At 39.0% G+C, this 20848-nt stretch overlaps 1 protein-coding gene across 8 annotated transcripts; it reads left to right on the top strand.

Annotated features, from left to right (window-relative positions):
* The first annotated feature begins 14328 nt into the window (after nt 1-14328).
* LOC130737543 (uncharacterized) lies at nt 14329-20420 on the top strand. 8 transcript variants are annotated; one of them, XM_057589350.1, is made up of 11 exons: nt 14336-14751; nt 15829-15892; nt 16090-16179; nt 16292-16450; nt 16557-16669; nt 17432-17510; nt 17984-18012; nt 18462-18555; nt 18815-18904; nt 19047-19172; nt 19969-20184. In XM_057589350.1, exons 1-11 carry the CDS (start codon nt 14630-14632, stop codon nt 20032-20034), a joined length of 1032 nt encoding a protein of 343 aa, XP_057445333.1. In that variant the 5' UTR covers nt 14336-14629; the 3' UTR covers nt 20035-20184. The 8 variants fall into 8 exon arrangements, with proteins under 8 accessions (XP_057445334.1, XP_057445333.1, XP_057445327.1 ...); XM_057589344.1 differs by having other exon boundaries at nt 14341-14751; nt 19031-19172; nt 19969-20420; XM_057589345.1 differs by having other exon boundaries at nt 14619-14758; nt 19031-19172; nt 19969-20420.
* Nucleotides 20421-20848: the final 428 nt, after the last annotated feature.

The raw sequence follows: 20848 nt of genomic DNA, 5'->3' as shown, positions 1-20848 counted from the left end.
TCATACCCATTTGTAGCCAGGTTGTCGAGGTCGAATCTCCATTCTGCCAGGACTTGAAGTTCCTCAGGAGCATATACGCAGTGAACGGCACAGCCCCGTTCTGCAATTGGAATAATCTGCTCTTGAGCTTGACCTTGATCTTGTGTCGGATTCTCAGGGCCCTTTGACCTGTTGCTAGACCAACTACCATGTGAGGGAACTGGGTTGCATCTGCAGTAGCTCTTCTGGTTTGACTCACCATTTTTGAAGCGGTTGAAGGTTTGAGGTAGAAGATGAAGGTTGAAGGATGAAGAGAGATCGAGAGAGAAACGAGGATAAGCGGTTTCGAAATAGCAGAGAGAGAGAGAGAGTAAAACCGGAAGTGAACGAGATCGTGTGTGTATAGTGGGTTTTGACAAATAACCGTTGTTGATTCAAAAAGCACTTTAAGATCAACGGTTGAAAATTAAAGATAGATAGTAACAGTAAATACACAACTCACACACAGGAGAGAAGCACATCTACACGTAATCATAACAGACTGTCACACGGGCACAAGGAACTATGCATCAGAAATACTGACACACGTGTTGCTGTCTCAGCTTCAGAGTCAGTACCAGTGGGTACACACACTCTGATTGAGTTACCTTCTGGACTAGACATCTTCTGATCAAGAAGTATCATAGTCAGAGGTTCTGATCCATCTTCACTCTGGACAAAAGTCCATGTTCAGATTTTTCAGAATAAAATTAAATCTATCCTCTGCTAAGGGCTTTGTAAAGATATCTGCCCATTGATGGTCAGTATCAACAAACTTCAGAAGAAGTACGCCCTTCTGTACATAATCTCTAATAAAGTGATACTTTACCTCAATGTGCTTTGCCCTTGAATGCAAGATAGGATTCTTACTCAATGAGATTGCAGCAGTGTTATCACAATAGATTGGGATATTGCTCTCAAGGATCTGATAATCCTCCAGCTGATGTTTCATCCAGAGCATCTGAGTGCTGCATATTGCTGCTGAGATATATTCTGCCTCTGCAGTTGATAGTGCAATGGTTGATTGCCTCTTGCTTGCCCATGAGACTAGATTGCTTCCCAGAAATTGACAATTTCCAGAAGTACTTTTTCTCTCTGTTCTATCTCCAGCATAATCAGCATCACAGTAACCTGAAAGCTTATACTCTGATGTTTTCTTATACATCAAGCCAAGGTTAGTGGTGCCTTTCAGATACCTTAGGATCCTCTTAACAGCAGTTAAGTGGGTTTCCCTTGGATCTGATTGGAAACGAGCACATAAATGAACACTAAATAGTATGTCTGGCCTAGATGCAGTTAAGTATAGAAGTGAACCTATCATGCCACGATAGAGCTTCTGACATACTTTACCACTTTTATCTTCTTTCTCCAGAATGCATGTAGGATGCATTGAAGTCTTGGCCACTGTAGATTCCAGCATATTGAACTTCTTCAGAAGTTCTTTAGTGTACTTGCTCTGATGGATATATGTTCCTTCTGGTGTTTGATCAACTTGTATTCCCAGAAAGTACTTTAATTCTCCCATCATACTCATCTCAAATTCAGCCTGCATCATCTCAGAAAATTCTTTGCATAGAGATTGATTAGCAGAACCAAATATAATATCATCAACATAAATTTGCACAATTAAGATATCATCTTTATAAGTCTTGCAAAAAAGAGTTGTATCTACTTTACCCCTTACAAACTCATTCTCCAGAAGGAATGAGCTAAGTCTCTCATACCATGCTCTGGGAGCTTGCTTCAGACCGTAAAGTGATTTCTTCAATTTGAACACATGGTCTGGTTTCTTCTCATCTTCAAAACCTGGGGGTTGATGAACATAGACTTCCTCTGAAATATAACCATTTAGGAAGGCACTCTTCACGTCCATCTGATGTGGAACTATGTTGTGATTTACTGAGAAAGAGATCAACAGTCTAATTGCCTCCAATCTTGCTACTGGAGCAAATGTTTCAGTGTAGTCTATTCCTTCCTGCTGGCTGTAGCCTTGAGCAACTAGCCTTGCCTTGTTTCTGACTACATCTCCTTTCTCATTCAGCTTGTTTCTGAATACCCATTTCGTTCCAATAACATGGACACTCTCAGGCTTCTTCACTAAGCTCCAAACATCGTTCTTGGAGAATTGATTCAATTCTTCTTCCATGGCCAGAATCCAATCCTTGTCCTGAAGAGCTTCATCTATGGACTTGGGTTCAATTAAGGACACCAATCCTTTCAGACTGAGCAAGGTCTCTTCAGAGGGTCTGAAGGCAGATCTGGTTCTGACTGGTTCGTCTTTGTTGCCCAAAATCAATTCCTTAGGGTGAGCTGCAGTGATTCTGCTCTTCTTCAGAGTTTGTGAGTTAGAGGGACCAGCTTCTTCCTCTGGTTCATCTTCCTCTGGCTCAACTTCCTCTGGAGCTTTGCCTTTGTCAGAAACATTAATGCTTAAATCTGCAAACTTTTCAACTAGCTTTGACTGGTCAGAGTCAAGCTTATCGTCAAATCTAACATGAATAGATTCTTCAATAGTCTTAGCATCAGTATTATAAAATCTAAAACCTTTAGATCTCTCAGAGTAACCGAGTAATAGACACTTAGAAGACTTAGCATCAAATTTATGCAATCTATCCTTAGTATTGTGAACATAACAAACACAGCCAAAAGGATGAAAATAAGAAATGTTGGGTTTTATGTTCTTCCACAATTCATAAGGAGTCTTATTCAGAATTGGTCTCACAGAGATTCTGTTCTGAATGTAACATGCTGTATTTACTGCCTCTGCCCAAAAGTGCTTAGCCATGCCAGTTTCTTGGAGCATGGTTCTAGCCATCTCCTGAAGAGTTCTGTTCTTCCTCTCAACAACACCATTTTGTTGAGGAGTTATGGGACAAGAGAAATCATGTGCAATTCCATAGGAATCAAACAGACTCTCAAATTTGTCATTCTCAAACTCTCCACCATGGTCACTTCTGACACGCACAATCCTACAAGCCTTCTCGTTTTGCACTTGAGCAATGAAGGTAGAGAACACAGCATGAGACTCATCCTTTCGGGTTAGAAACTTTACCCATGTCCAGCGGCTATAGTCATCAACGATAACCATCCCATATCTCTTGCCACCTATAGACTCAGTTTTCACTGGTCCAAAAAGGTCGATATGCAGAAGTTCTAACGGCCTTGAGGTTGAGACAACATTCTTTGCCTTGAAAGGGACTTTTGTGAATTTGCCTTTCTGACATGCTTCACAAAGAGCGTCTGAAGCGAACTTCAGATTGGGTAAGCCCCTGACAAGGTTTAGCTTGCTCAGCTGAGAAATCTTCCTCATACTGGCATGCCCTAACCGTCTATGCCATACCCACTGCTCTTCATTAACAGACAGAAGGCACTTCACATTCTGAGCCTCCAACTCAGATAATCTGATCTTATAAATGTTGTTCTTCCTCTTGCTGTTAAACAGAACAGAGCCATCGATTTGACTTACAGCCCGGCAGGACTTTTGGTTGAATATAACATCATAACCCTTGTCAGCTAATTGACTTATAGACAATAAGTTATGTGTTAAGCCCTCTACCAATAACACATTATCAATGCATGGACTACTATCTACACAAATAGTACCAGTACCAACAATTTTACCCTTTTCATTTCCTCCAAAGCCAACTTCGCCTCCAGGCTTAAGTTTCAGCTCTCGGAACATACGCCTTTCTCCCGTCATGTGACGCGAGCATCCACTGTCCAGATACCATGATTGGTGTTTCAGTGGAGCTATCAAGGATATCTGCAACATAGATAATCTTGTCCTTAGGTACCCACTTTCTGGGTCCTCTCTTGTTAGTTACCCCAGAGGTTCTGATCACCTTGGGTGTCTCAACATGATATTTTAAAGGAATATTTGCATGATATTTAGTCATAGAGAAGGATCCCTTTTTAAGAGGGTGTTTAGCAACTTTAGCAGGTACAGGATCAGGCAATATGGTACCAGAGGGAACAAAGCATTCATACAAGGATTTAGCTTTAGACACAGAGGGCTCATTTCTAATTGGTTTAGAATAGCCAATGCCATGCATTCCATTTCTGCTTACGCCATAGATCATTGAAGCCATTAAGCTTCTATCCACGCTTTTAGCTAGGAATCTTTGAAAAGACTTTTCATACTTAGATTCATTTCTACAATCAGAGGCATCACAGGCAACAATTTCTTCTAACTTAGCAATCTGGTTCTTAAGCACAGAGTTAGAATTGATCAAGGCATGATTATCATTTTTCAAATTAGAAATAATTTTCTCATGTTCAGAAGGAGTCTTGGAAACAGCAGATAAGTTCTTTTTCAGCTTCTTATGCTTAGACAATAAGGAGTTATACTTATCCATAATATCAGACAATGCATGTTTCAGTTCAGAGGTAGAGAAAGAAGCGAATACCTCATTTTCATCGTCTGAGTTAGGATTTCCTTCTGATTCTGAGTCAGAGTCAACAACTCCCTTTGACTCTGCTTCCTTGTCTTTGACAATAGCCATGAGTCCTTGGACTTCACCATCAGAGTCAACATCCTCTGACTCTGATTCATCAAATGTCACCATCAGACTCTTCTTTGTCTTGAAGTGCTTCTTTGGCTTCTTGTCCTTCTTCAACTTTGGACAGTCACTTTTGTAGTGCCCTGATTCTTTGCACTCAAAGCATGTGACTTCCTTAAGTGAGGACTTCTTCTGACCTGAGGATTCAGACTTTCCTTTTGCCTTTCCAGAGCCTTTGTATTTGCTCTGCCTGTGCTTCCAGATGCGATTGAGTCTCTTGGAGATCAGAGTCAGCTCATCTTCATCAGAATCTTCTGATGCTTCTTCAGATTCCTCTTCTTCAGCTTGAAGAGCTTTTGACTTCTCAACCTTAGCCTTTTCAGATTTAGATTTCAAGGCTATGGACTTTTTCCTCAGATCTTGCATCTCTGAGCGCTTCAGCTCATGGCATTTCAAAATGCTGATGAGTTCTTCTAAACTCATATTCTCAACGTCTCTCGTGAGCTCTATTGAAGTCACTAAAGGCATCCAACTTTCAGGAAGACACCTGATGACCCTTATGACATGATCTTTTGTTGTGTAGCTCTTGTTGAGAGGTCGTATGCCAGCTACAAGCAGCTGAAATCTGGAGAACATTTCTTCAATGGACTCATTTGGCTCCATGATGAAGGATTCATACTTTTGGATTAAAGACAATGCCTTTGATTCTTTGACTTTCTTGTTTCCTTCATGAGACATCTTCAGAGATTCGAAAATGCCTTTCGCAAACTCACGATCTGTAATCTTCTGGTACTCTTCATAGGAAATAGCACTTAGAAGAATTGCTCTTGCTTTGTGATGTTGTGAGTACAGCTTCTTTTGATCTGCAGTCATCTCTGACCTTGGGATCTTCTTGCCATCTGCATCAACTGGACGCTCGTAGCCATCCACAATAATATCCCAGAGATCTACATCGAAACCCAGAAAGAAACTTTCCAGTCTATCTTTCCAATATTCGAACCTTTGACCGTCGAACATAGGAGGCTTTGCATTGTAACCATCTCTTTGAGTTTCACTGGTGGTGGCAGCCATTGTTTTTCACACCGGCCCGGATCACTGAACACTGTTAGGTGTGGTAATCAGAACTTGCGCTCTGATACCAATTGAAGGTATGAAAAACGGTAGAAAGGGGGGGTTTGAATAACGTTTTCAGTATAAAACTTCCACCTTAAAGATTTTGACAAATCTTTCGAGAACTTAAGTGCTAGAGATAAGAGATAGAAAAGCACACAAGGATTTTATCCTGGTTCACTTGATAAATCACTCAAGCTACTCCAGTCCACCCGTTAAGGTGATTTCTTCCTTCTTAGAATGAAGGCAATCCACTAATCAGGTAAGAGTTACAACTGCACTTGAAACCTACAAGTGACTAACAATTACACTGACTTAGCTCACACTAAGATTCACTCTCTTAGTCTTCTCTAGGATCCGATCAACCTTGATCTCCTAAAGGAACTAAACAAACTGTTTATCAAAGAATTGTTTACAAGAGATTTGCTTCTAAAAAGCTAATAGTAAACTCAATGAATTTCAGATGAAAGAAAGCTTAGAAGAATTGAAGTTTGTCTTGCGCGTATGTGAATGCTTCTAGCCGTTTCTTTCAGTCTTCAGCCTCTTTATATACTCCAAGGATTAGGGTTGAGCGTTGCATGGGAAATGCTACCGTTGGAGGGCAGTTCTGGAAAATCCAGCTTCTGCTGTGTCTGAGACTGTTAGGTAGGTCGTCAGGAAGGTACAGTTGCTTTTGTACTTGGATAGCGACTTGACCTTTTGTGACGCCTTGAGCTGACGAGGGCGAGGATTGATCGCCTTCTATGTGGAGGGACGCACCACACCCGAACAAGAGGTATTCCGAGACTGTGTAGGGATGGACTATACAGTTGAGGAGGGCATATATGATTTGATTGTACTACCCATAACAACAAGTTGCAAATTCTTTTCGGGAGCCCAACTCATAAGAACTCCATGGTTAAGTGTGCTAGCCTTGGAGCAATATTATGATGGGTGACCTCCTGGGAAGTTTTCCCGGGAAGCGCGCGAGTGAGGACAAAGCGCGCTGAAAAGACTCGTGTTGTTACCATGAGGCCAGTCGTCAGATCGGGATGTTACAAATGGTATCAGAGCCGACCTCTCCTAGTACGGTGTGGTTCGAGGACGAACCAAGCGGAAGTTGGTGGGCCTGTGACGCCTTGAGCTGACGAGGGCGAGGATTGATCGCCTTCTATGTGGAGGGACGCACCACACCCGAACAAGAGGTATTCCGAGACTGTGTAGGGATGGACTATACAGTTGAGGAGGGCATATATGATTTGATTGTACTACCCATAACAACAAGTTGCAACTTCTTTTCGGGAGCCCAACTCATAAGAACTCCATGGTTAAGTGTGCTAGCCTTGGAGCAATATTATGATGGGTGACCTCCTGGGAAGTTTTCCCGGGAAGCGCGCGAGTGAGGACAAAGCGCGCTGAAAAGACTCGTGTTGTTACCATGAGGCCAGTCGTCAGATCGGGATGTTACACCTTTAAACCTAGGAGACTTCTGATCAGGGGATGCTTCATATTGGAACTTGTGAAGCCGGTTGATCAGAGTCAGAGGGAAAGCCCAGATCCTCTGACCATTGTTTCTTCTGATTCTGAGCTCAGAGGGAAGAACATGGTCTTCAGAGTATCTTGCTTCTGGACAACAGAATTTCACTAATCAGCTTCTGGATCTTCAGAGTCTTCTACACCATCAGAATATATGAGCCTTCAGTGTTTCTTGGTTATCAGACTTTCTGGATCTTCAGAGCTTCTAGTGACTGAGTCCACATCAGAGTTTGTATAACTTCAGAACTTCTGAAGCTTTTCCACTGTTCATACTGAACATGGTGAATGCGAAAGCGTTGCTTGGGTTGCTCTTTATACACAGTGCTTCTGATTTGTGTGAGATTGAGTTGAGGTCAGAGCCTGTAAATAGCACACTCAGAAAAACACGTTAGAGTACCACAATTGTTCATATCAAAAGGTTAACTTGTAATCATCAAAACATAGAGTTGTACTACTAGATCAAAACTTGATCTTACAGTGCTTACCTTTGGGACATAATAGAACATGACCAGTGAGATTCGGAGAAAAAGGGAAGAAGATGCCGCAGTGTGAAGACAGAAGGTAGCCTGCGAAATCAGTTCAAATTACCAAAAAATAAATAAATAAATTGAAATGAGTTTTGGATGAAGAACATGTCAAATCTTACTACAACCACATGAAGAAGGACCATATCAGCATTAATTGGAGAAGAGGGATGGCAAAGGTTTTGTAGCTTACCACAAAGTTCCTCAAATTCAGTCTCTCAGAAGCAGAACTTTAATTTCCACCCTAGGGCTGTGAAACGACGCTGGATGTAAAACGGCAAGGAAGAACAAACGTTAGAGAGATGAAGTGGCTCCAAGATAAAAACACACAGGTTTGAGATTTGAGTCGATGAAAAAAGGTGATGTCACTGATGTGCAACATAGAGAGAATGAAAAAACGCAGAGAAATAATATTATGAATGCTTATATAAAATCAATTAAATTTCCCTCCAAGTTGCCAAAATATGTATACAATTTGCCTCTCATTCTACACTAATTATTTAGGTGGAGCACAACAACAAGAATGATTGATAGTGAGAGAAAAGATAGCCAAATATAAACGCTAAATTATAACACAACTAACAGGACATTACAGCATATAAAGTATGAACATGGCAGACAAAAAAATAAGAACTAATCAAGGATAAGGAAGTATTGTAGTCAAAATTCAACACAGATGTCACATATAGATGAGCTTCCACTGCTAAACAGTCATTTTAAAATGTTATATGTAACACCCCGATTTCCGGGTGTCACCTTAGTAACTCAAAAATAAAATAAGGCGGAAAAACAAGTATTTTTTTTCGTTTTGTTTGAATAAAAAGACTTGCAAATAAAGACTCAACCCAATCGCGATTAACAACGACAAATATACAATATAGGCACAGCCCTCGCTGCAACTAAAAACATCGTCACGAGTGTCCTCAAGTGACGGAAAGTAACATCAAGTAACTAAAAGTAGTGCCCGCAGGCAAAAAGTGCAACCCCAAGACAGGGTCATAAGTTTTATAAATATAGTCCTCCAAGAAAGTAAGTCAGCCCCAAACGGCCTCCAAAAGAAACTCTTACGTCCGACAAACTCCCTGTGATCCTCATGGAAGAGAACCACACAAAAAGCTAATAGTCGGGGACCTACCCTGCCCCAAAATGAGAAATGACTATCAGAGCTATGACAACAACACCCCATATACTACACCCATAACATCGACCCTCATCTGATCCTGCATGAAGTCCGGGTCCACGTCAAAGGCTCAGTAGTAATCATTTCGCTCCGGGTCCTCCCCGAACAACGAACCATCACGAATCAACTGTTGAACGTCTGGCAGCAGGCCGACCGCCCAAACACAAACATGAACACAAAGCCAAGGCGCGAGGGTCAAATCACAGAATATGATAAATAATACAAGCAACATGTGAAGAATAAGGGGGTATATATATATATATATATGTTGTATATATACATATAAGTTCTGCATTGCCTACCCTAAGGTATATACATGGCATGTTATCGAATCTCCAGTAACAACACAATATTCAATATCTCAACAATTCAACAAATAACATAATGATGTTCACCAATATCAAATCATCAAAATCTCAACATATGAAGTTAGGTGATAAGGTTAGTCAAACAATGTATCGTCCTCCCAACGCACAAGTGTCTAACTAAACAAATGTTCCCTGTCGTTTGGCCTAAGATAAACGACGATGAAATCTCACGCTTCCATGAAGTCTCACGCTTCAATGGAGTCTTACGCTTTCACGAAGTCTCACGCTTCAGTGAAATCTCACACATTCACAAAGGCTCACGCTTCAGTGAAGTTTCACGCATTCACGAAGTCTCACGCTTCAGTGAAGTTTCGCGCCTTCATGAAGTCTCCCGCTTCAATGAAGTTTCACACCTTCACGAAGTCTCACGCTTCAGTGAAGTTTCACGCCTCCGCAAAGTCTCCCGCTTCAGCGAAGGTTCCCGTCTCCACGAGGTCTCCCGCCTCAGTGAAGTTTCTGCTTTCACGAAGTCTCACGCTTCAGTGAAGTTCCATGCTTTCACGAAGTTTCACGCCTCAGTGAAGCTTCCCGGCTCATCCTTTGGATGGCTAAATAAACTGCTCAAAGAGCGAAGGAGTACCAATGTACTTGGAAACTTATAGTTCCCCGACTTATCCTCTAGATAGTCAAACAACAAACTGCTCATCGAGCGAAAAGTACCAACATACTCAGAAACTTATTAGTTTCCCCAAAACTTGGATTCAGCGACACTTCTCATTTTCCAAAACTAACATCCAAGCCCTAAGCTTTCATCTGACATTGTTATCATTATTTAAAGGGTTCAAAGGTTGTTTAGTGTATTATGAATTTTCCTTGTAAAATAGTTTCCATTTAGGTTTATCTCTATATAATCTTATAAGTTTAAAAGATCCCATCATCCCAAGTAACTCCCAGAGAAGGTCTCGATTCACTAAAATAATAAGGGTCCAAACCTCGGTTCGTCCCATCAAACTTTTTCCCAAATTCTCATCTTGAGTATGGGCATAACTACTCGTTTCCCCACACTCTGACGTTACACAAATATTCGTATAATTGCACAGTATAATCAATATAATCCAGCAAATCATGTGCACAAGTATTCACATAGCCTATGATTATCCATTTAGCAAGTACAACATATGAATCAATCAATGGCAAATCAAAGCGATAAATAAATCCCAATCACCAATGTCGGCCAAAGCCTCAGAAAATGGAGACACACGTCTCAATTAGTTCACTCGGCCGAAGCCTCCAGAAAAACATTTCTCAGTCAATCACAATCAAGTGCATAAACAATAAATCGAGTCGAATTGGTCGACGCCTAAAACATTAGCTAGCAAGGTAAGTTGCCCTCACCTCTAGTTCCTCCAGAATCATAGTGTAAGTCACACTCACAAGCTTGCTCAGTCAAGTCCAAGGTTTCCACAAACGAACCTTAGAGAAAACAAAGCAAAAATCAATCAAAATAAGTCGGTACAATCAAAACAATACTAACTAACGTTAGACAAAACTCAAGAAGCTTCAGAGAACAACATCTAGGCATGAATGGAAGGGCTTTCCCCGAATGAATGAGTTTTGACTTGATTCAAGTTTTGTACAAAAACACATTATTAGCTAAAACGTGCATAACTCGAGCTACAGAACTCAGAATGACGCGAAACCAAAGCCAAAATTTCGACAACGGAGAGAGCTACGCTGTAACTCAGGTCATACAGACCAAAAAATTATTTTTGGACACGGTACCATACCAAATAAGTCTCGGCCACTATCAAAATAGGGTTTCCCGAACTTTTTCTTCGATCTAATTTAATTCCTAGGTATTCTTAGGCGATATCTAGGCCAGGGAAACTCTCAAAAAAATTATCGGGTCAAAAACTAACACAGGGGTATTTTGGTCAGTGTTTTTAGCTCGAAAACTCAAAGTCAGAATTTTGAAAAATAAATTTGATGAGCGTGTTCCTAATGACATTTATAACAACTAATCCTACTGACGCTAAGCTCAGTCAGGAGTTTTTGATTCAAAAAGCGAAGCTTTTACCCAAAAATGGGTTTTTCCAGAAAATTGGATCTTCGCGACGATTCGGCGAGATTCAGCAGAAAACAACCGGATATTCATGCTCTTGGGCATGTAGGAAATAAGTTTAGACACTGAAATCAAGTTATTTGGACAGTTTTACAAAAAGCTCGAAACTTTGAGCACAGAAAGACATAGAGAAAAACGACAGAATTGACGATCAGAAGTATGGAATAGCATCTATACCTCGATGTCTACGCGTAGCAATTGTCAGTGCTACGATCGGGCAAGAAACGACGAAAATCTCCTTCTCCCTCTCCTCCTTCAAGCTCGCGGGTTTGGTGCTCCAATGGTGAGGAAAATTTGATTTTTTTCTCCTATTTATAGAAGATGGAAAACGCGGGAAAATGAAAATTTCGCGATTCCGATTTTTTCTGCACATTCCTCTGTGAATTATAAGAGAGAATCTGGTGACAGAATTTCAGAACTCGAAATAGGGTTCTTGGAATTTAAGAAAACGATTCACTAACGATGTTAATCGATTTAACCCGAAAAGTTACTTTTTGCAGTTGATGTCGGATGAGAAAACTTCCTTCTGAAGAAAGATTAGTAACATCGAAAGAAATTGGTACACACGTGTTAAATCTTTGTTTAAAGATCCGAATATAAAAAGTCTTCATTGACAGTTTATTTTAAGGTTCTTGAGCTATCAGGGATTCAGTTTCGGCAAACTTCCGAGAATTGGAATCGGACGTTCGTACATTCCAGGGTTTCGTGTCGAAACACTTGTCATGGAAAGGAATAAGACAAATTCTTATATTCCTTTGAAGATTTTTGGAATTAGTTCCTATAGTGTTGTAGGAGTAAATTAATCGTTCACTAACGCTCTTGCCCTAGGCGTAAGCGAATAAGACTCGCGCTATAACTTATATCGACTTTAATACTATTCTTAGTCTTTTCCTGAACTTTCTCCTTCATAAATTTATTCCATTCACTAAACACTTGTTCAGGTTTCTTTCACGATACATCGAAACCTAATCGTGGATAGGAATTTAATAAATTAATTCTATAACTGAAATTTTGGGTCTCACATTATATAACTATGAGATATGATGATAACTCAGCCACTAAAGACCGATTCTAAGCTAAATAGTTCACTAAAAGTAATGGGTGTGGATAATTGAATGAAGAAAGATGCTGACACTAAATTACAGTTCTTGTTTATTAAACTTTGAAATCAATTCAAGCAAGTAACCACTGTCTGTAGAGTAACTCACCTCGCCTGCCTTCACTACTTAAGTTCCGAGGTGTATTCTGCGATTCTCTCCAATGTGTCATTGCTTCATCAGGTTAAGAAGCATGTAGAACCTGAAAAAATGGAGAACTAAGAAATGACAAAACACCCAAACCATAAGAAAGCTGGGGAAAAAGCAAGGACCGGAACTAACACTACTTTGCTCCCATGTAAAAAGTAAGGCAAAGACATCCATGCAGCCAGAACTGAATATACATGGAAAATGGTAAAAGTAATCAGACTGGGAAAGCAATACCACATGATATCTCTCCCTTCCTAGTGGGCATCAAAATAGTTATTTCAAGGAATCATGGTCTTTCTGCTAACTATTAGCTCATAATAAAGTAACATCAAAGAAGAGTTAAAGTAACATCAAAGAAGAGTTTCCAATTACAACAACAATAGATCAAATGGTAGGCTAATGCCAGCAAAATCAAGTATTTCATTTGTGTTTCAAATGGGAGGCCTGCATCACTCAAAGTAGAAGAAAAGCTACAAACCCTGTCAGACTGGACAAAAAGAAGTAGTACACGAAGAGGAATACCTCACCTCTAAAATCAAACGAATATTCAAAAGCAAGGAAGATGGAAAACCACCACAACTACCTTATTTATATATCAATGACAGTAACAAATTGAAATGACATGAGGAAAAATGGGAAAATTACTTGTCAAAGCATGAGCTTGAACAAAAATTGATTAGATTTCGAAACCCCATAGAGAAGAACTGAAACACAAAATAATCCTATGAAAATCCAGATAAAACAGGTTCAATCAAAGTCAGTTACCTGAAGATCGCCCTCGGGCTCATGAAGCCTCGTTGATTCATCATAGGCACATCGCCTCACAAATAAAATGACAGAGAAGTCCTCACATTAGAGGAGCTGCAATGAAACTTGATTCAGAAACCCATCCTTGCAAGCATTAGCTTCAGCTTCGTAGGAATGTAAGAAGAACACAACATCGAATCGAAAAGGTTCCATTCCTGCAACAACATGAGCATCGGTTCTTCCTCATTCACAATTCGTGACTGATTCAATGCACAAATTTTGGTCCCATCTTTGAGCGTGACCGAAGTCACAACCTCTAGGTTACAGGGACTGTTCATGTAATGCTCCAGATCCATCATACGTGCTTCGTACCTCTCCTTGCTGAGCCTCTCGTGCACGAATTGATATGTGAATGGAACATATTCAAATACTTATTAATGGAACAGAGGCAATGAGGCTTTAGAGCATGACCACCTCGCCTGAAAGTCAGGGAAGCCACCATCTTCTCTGCCTCGAGCTCCACCCAGTTCCTCTCACGATTTCCCCTCCGCTCCGGTCACCATTTTCGCTCTCTCTCTTCCTCGCAATCTCACCCTCTCCTCTCCCACGATTTTTCTCGGTCTCGCTAGAGCTCACTTCGATGTGGGTCTTCAATATTAATGAGCGTGACTCTTGGATTGGTGGGATTGGGAGAACGAAAACGGAAGAACGCCATAAAGGGGTGGAAAAATGAAAACCGAAGGGAGCTGTGAAATGGAAAACCAAACGTGCGAAGAGTTTTGAAGTGAAAAAGAAAAGGAAATCCTATGGCTGAGATTGAACGCTACGGACGGCAAAGATTTGATATCCAACTAATTATATTGAGATTTACTAAATTGTCCATGGAGATATCATAATTTATGTTACTGATCTATTGAATTACATTTTTACCCTTAAGGCCGCAAAACTTTGCTTTTATATAGTTTATAGTTTATACTTTATACTTTATAGATAGATAGATAGATAGATAGACATAGATATAGATTTGAAAATCAAAAACTTAGTTCAGAAAAAAAAAAAAAATCAAAAACTTCATGATAGCATCCACCCTAAAAATAAAAATAATTCACTAGAAACCTGACCTGGCTAACCCAGGTTCCTTTGATTATGCAATTGGAACTCTTAAGAACAGACAACAACACCACGGACACGTGATGTCATAGTGTTACTTACTTCTGGAACTCTCATTCTCTACGGGCAGGACCACCATTGATACCATGGGCCGTCACCGCAGCATCTCTCCGCCGCCGCAAGAGAAGCACCGGCATTTGAGGAGCAGAGGGAGGGGTTCTGAGAGGGAAGGTGTTGAGAGGACGGAGAATGACGAGGAGGAGGGTCACGGCGGAGGAAAGAGCAGCAGGTCGAGGCACGAGAGGTCGCCGGAGCGCCACCACAATGGAAGGAGCAGGCACAGGTCTCAGTCGCCACAGCGTCGTGATGAGGTGTCCGGTGATATCCAACCCTAGTCCAAACTATTGCTCCAACTTTGTTCTTTTGCTTAATTTTACTTGTTTATGTTCAATGTTTTAGCTTTTTATACCTTGGGACTTATGGAGGCTATAAAATGAAGCTTATAGTACTTAATTTGTAATGAAGAAAAGTGATGATAAGGGCAGCAGGTCATCAGGTGATAGGAACATAATATCAAGGAATAGTTATACAAACTCTGGATGTTCGAGAGCCAGTCCTCTCCTAGAAATTCTGGACTTCGAGAGCCAGACCTCTCCCACTAAAACACACAACTTCTGAATCAAACCAATGAACAGACCCACCCCCTATTTAATAACCACCCCTAGACAGTTACAACCAGACACAACTACCTCTCTTTGTTCATTTTTGTTTTGTTGTTTTTTCCTGAATTGCGTCTAAGAAAAGGTTTCTTTGTTGTTGAGAGTCTTTAGACAATTCAAATTTTGATGAAAGCATATCTTCTATTTATTGCTTTGGTGATTGGAATGGAGAAAATATACTAATGTTATGTATAGAATATATGATTTTAGTGCAATTGACCTTTGGATTAAGAAAATACATTTATTGAAAATGTTTTTTTTATGGAGCCCAATTGTGTTGACTGATCCTTATAGGTGACTCCATCTAGTTGGATAAGACCTATTTCTATCTGTTGGTGGTAATATTTGGCTTGAGAAAACTCTAGAGGTGAATGCTTATGATTTGTAAATGTAATTATAGAAACAGAGATGTAAATCTCAATATGGGAAGAATGAGTTAGATTAATCTACGAGGATAGGAGTTGAACTAGTTGTGGCACTAACTAAGATTATGAAATGGTTAGTTGGCTTTTTCTATAGGCAGGATTGAAAGGTAAGTTGAAGATCGAATTAGTGGGTATAGCTTCTGATGACAGTATAACTGGTCACTTGGTTTCAGACTTCAGCTCCTTTCTTATATTCGCTACTCCTTTTTCTATATTAAGTTTGAAAGTTTGTATCCTACGTTTCTGTAGGGATTAGAATTAGTTGGTGTAGCTTCTGATGACAGTTTGATTGGGGCTTTGGCAGGAATGACGATGATTCTATCATGAAGATGAAGGCTGCTGAGGAGGCTCTGAAAGAAAAACAGAAGGTAACAATACGCTTCTTTGTAAGATATAGTACCTGCAATATGATGTAGTCTGCCATATGTCATTTTATGTTGGTTGGGTAAGGGTTATTGCAACTCAAAGCTGCTCATGATGTCAAGGTAATATTATATAATCTATCCATACAACTGTTGCAAATAATCGGTCTCAATTTTTCTTCTCATTTTTGCCGGTTCCTTAGGCTCAACAAGGAGAGGTTGCAATGGTTGCTAACTTGGCTGATCCTGGCTATGCACTTGAACTATCAACTGCAGTTCCTTCTGTTGGATTGGTGTGTATAATCATATGATTATCTCTTCTTCTTTCTTTTTTTCCCCCTTCCACAGTCAATTATCATATGCATAAATGTTAATTCTAGGTCCTCATTTTTGCAATTGGGTCAGAATTGCAGGGACTCAATGGGTACCGAATTCGAAACCATTGAGGGAAGGATAACATCTATGCTTTCGCAGCTACAATCTGAGTGTGGCATCCTTCACAGAATGGTCTACAAGAACAAGAACCAGCACCGCCGCTGTGGCTATTTCCAGCGTCTCTTGAAGGTGTGCACTGTTTATTTGCATGGAAAGTTCAATGGAACATGTGTATTTTCATTTGAATTTGAGTTTTCATGTTCTGGGTTTTTGTGTTTTTGATGGTAAATGTTAGGTGAGAAGGGATATGAGGCTTCTGCAATCTGCAAACTTGGAGGAGCTTGTTACATCATGTTTCCTTGTGATCAAAGGAGAAAGACCAAAACAGAAGGTTCATCTTTTAGAGAGGTAGCTCTATCTTATTTCATGTATAAAAATTCAATTGGATAAATCTAGATAATTGACAGTGTGCCATGATTGTGTAAATTATTTTGACTTGTAGAGTGTGTTTCCTGCTGATGTTTCAAATGTTTGATCTTTTAGCCCTGTTTCAAAATGAGTATTACTGTGGCTTGTTGACTGAATGAAGGGGAACATTTTGTTTACTTGTGGCTAGCACATTGACATGGGGTGATATTTGTAGAAAAAATATTTCAAATTTGTATGTTTTTTCCTTGTATTTCAATAGGGCGAACACGTCTTATAGGGAAGAAAGCAGGGTTGTTGATGGCGGATATCGTAGCGTAGTGGCAAGCCCAAAAAACGCTATTTTGAGCGCGGCAAATAGCGGTGAATAGTGGAGTAGCGGTGAACCCCCAGGGCGCTACGCTATAGCGCGTTTGCGCCGCTATAGCGCACTATTAACAAGCCTGGAAGAAAGTAGAAAAAAACTCTCCTTGTATGAGATCTGATGAAATTTGAAAGTGACAATTTATAAATCCCATGTGAAGTGATTGGATTCTATAGACCATTATTTAGATCTGCATCATGTACGTTCACGGTTAAATAATTAAGTATTGAATGTATCATGCTCCTTTCTTGTCTATCAGTTTGTTGCTGCCTTTTGAAATATTTATGTGGTGAAGTTTCTCCGGTGCTATGTGATGATATTGTAGGTGTTGTCTTGTGTATAAAAATATTGTTATAATTACTGTTTCATGACCATGACAGCTTGAAAAGGAGAAAATGCTATGGTGAAAAGCATAATTTTTTGGAGCGCCTTTTAGGAGCTGCACGATTACTGTCAGAGGTGAAATTTTGGCTAAACTTGTTAAGAACTTGTTTGGTTTTCATTTTAATTTCCTTTTTTTAGTTTCAGTTGCAAATATTCCACTTTTCCACTCAGTTTCCTGTTTTCGCACTTTAACATTGGAAATAGTGAACTATACGAAACTTTGAAAACCGGAAACAAAGTGGAACAAGGGGGCATGTTTGCAATTAAAATTCAAATGGAAACCACATGGGCCCTAAGTGATTTTACTTACTGTGTTCATTACTTCCTTTGTAAATTAAGGTCATTGTATTTTGTATTGTGCTGGCTCATTAACTACATGTTATTGCCGTGAATACAGTATGACTATGAGGACTTCACACATTTTAAATTTTAATTGACTCTTATGGGAATTTTACCCCTATAGAATATAGATCATGATAACATTGGATTGTTTATTTCTTCCGGAGCTTGTTCTCTTATTTCAATCGATGTTTTGTTTTCCCATGCAGATGGCTGAACCAATACTGAAGGCTGCAACGTATCCTGCTACTCATATCATGTGATATACTTCTATCATGTAGTTTGCATATATGTGCTGGAATATTTTATGTGCTTTGCCATTTTGTTTACACATCTATATTGATATTTTGGCATGTACTGATCTGTCTTTGTTTAAATAGGAACTACTTAATTCATACTTCCAACCATGATATCTTCTCCCCTTCCCTTCATAAGCTCCTATATTATATTTATTTCAGTTTCAAATTTCTGAAGCAGTTGCCAAAACTTTGTTGGTTAAGTTTTCTAATCATGATAAATTATCATTGAGTCATGTTTTTGCTGTATACTTTGTAAAATATCACATGCAATATCTTAGGAACTGTTTTCATCTTCTGTGCCAGTAGCATTTAGCACATGCTTCTTGAACATTTTAAGAGTCATATGTTAAGATTTCTCCGTAATTTTCTTTCCTTGACTATTTAATAGTGAAATATCTGTATTGTTTGCTCGATCCTTTTTTATGGGATTTTCTGTAACAGTTATGGCCTTGCTTGCGCGTCTTCGCGTTTTGGTTCAACAAGTAAGTCTCCCATGTTTATGTATTATAATTTAATCTAGGTCGTATCATCGTTAAGTGGGAAGTTGTTTCATGCTGAATATTGGTGCAGAGGTTATTTGTAAATTAACTAGAAAGTAAAGTGATATTAATATTAGGCTGGCATTGGATAGAGAATTTCTGCTTTTTTAAGAAGCACGTTTTATCTCTCTGTTGTGAATTTATCTTGCTCGAGATATAGCTGTACTGATTTAGTTAATCAAACCTTTTCTTCCTTATACAGATCTTACTTGATGTTGTTTCATTGTTCAACATGGTTTCTTCCCTGTCTAGGAAGAAGCAATCAATAAAAATATCTCATGAGAGAGTAGAGGTTAGTTGGTAGTTGTTCCACTAAGTTCAATGTTTATACTTCATAGTTCATATGTTTTTTTGTAGAGATGGATATGAATAAAAAATAATATTCAACATGTTAAGTGCTGATTTTGTGACATTAAAGTGTGTATGGGAATCAGATAAATTTATATTACTTGAGACAAAGCATAAGTGGGAGAGTGAAAATCAAAGTGAGGACTCTGGTGGAATTTTCTCTTTTCAAGCATCTGGTGTCAACTATACTAGTATCAAGTCTATTCTTGGGGGTAAGAACCATGGTGTTATAATTTCTCCTGTTCCATCTTCACTTAGTGTTCTTCTTTGTTTATATATTTAATTGTGTGTTGCGTAGTTCAGTTTATGGCGGTAATTAAATTTTTATAACAAATGTCTTGTTGATATGACCTGTATTCAATATCTTCTCTTGTTAAGTTCAGTTGGTGAAAGTAATGTATTTTTTTATTACTTTGAAGTCACTGTTACTGTAATGAAAGTCTGGTTTGAGTCTAATTGTCTCTTGTGTGCGTGTCACACCCAAGATCACAAATTGACAATTCTTGTTCAGCACCTAGACTGTTAAGTTGCTGCAACTCATTTTTCTTCATTTTATCACCTTAAGATTACTATTTGACTATTTGTATAAAAATCAGATTTTTGTTTAATCATGACCAATGTATTCTTGTTTGGTTCCACATTCTATATGAAGGCTATGAACATGTGATCAAAGACATTAGTACCTATCAATTAGAAATTTTAGAAAAAAAAGTTGTAATACTCTTGATGTATAATCTTGTTTGAAAAAATATGAGAAAGTTAGCATTTGTTCTAGTTGGTTTTATGGTTAAATTACCATGATAATGTCACAAGTTCAAGTTTAAGTTTTATGGTACTAGCTGGGATTGTAATTACTCAGTAGAGGTATATTAGGTGTTATATTTTCCCTCTCCTTTACTGCTTACACTCATCCCCCTTGTGTATAAATAAAGTTAAATTGTGATATTTTAATGTTACGACTTACTATACCTTAAGTTTAACCAAGACTCTGAAATTTGTCTTGTGTAGATGATCAACTTGTCTCTCAGAGAGTTGAAACAGACCCTACTGCCAGAGAAGATGTCAAGGACATGAATACTGATTTGTTGACAGGCTCATCACAGATTGATTATGGCAATGAGACTTTATGTAGTAAGGAATGTGGAGAAAGTGATGGTACCGCAAAATCCTCGTTTGGCGAATCTTCACAAGAGGGTGGCTTACATGAATTATCACGTCGCCACTCTGGTTTAAAGAAGGTCTCATTTGTGTCAATAAAGAATCCTACATCAGCTCCACAAAATGCACAGAGTATTCCTGTGTTTACTAGCAATGTCAAGGCATTTCATTTCATGGGAAATCAAAGTGATCAAACAAAAGATGACACAAGGGATTCACTTGCAAATGTACTTGCTAATATAAATGCAAAGGATAGTTTTTTTTAAACACTGATATTTTTTAATGCAAGCATATTGGGAATTTCTTGGTTCTTCTTACTGCACTAATTTAACAGTGGGACTAGGTAGTGTAGTTAATCTTTTGGTGATAGCTTTATCGCAAGAAAACTTGATTTAATACATGTAAAACTTTACTGACTTCTGATGAACTTAGTAAACTTGATTTTGACTTCAGTCACCGTACACTGGCTTGAAATATGAAGGACCATAGAAAATTCCATGCAACATCCAATTCTGTATGATTTTCGTATGATATCTACTATCATCAGAAAATCGTTTAAAGGAAAATGAAAAAGCCAGAGGTGATATATTTGTGAGGAATGTGAGGTAATTTGCTTGAAAGTTGAAACTTTGTCTATGGACACTTAACTAGATAAAATTAAAATGTTCAGTGAACTTGTAATATCTACTTAAATTATATGCTTTGTTATGTAGGGCTCGTAATTCCAATT

Source organism: Lotus japonicus, chromosome 2 (assembly GCF_012489685.1).
Source record: "Lotus japonicus ecotype B-129 chromosome 2, LjGifu_v1.2".
In the NCBI taxonomy this organism is placed as follows: Eukaryota; Viridiplantae; Streptophyta; class Magnoliopsida; order Fabales; family Fabaceae; genus Lotus; species Lotus japonicus.
This window is presented reverse-complemented; position numbering and strand designations above follow the sequence as displayed.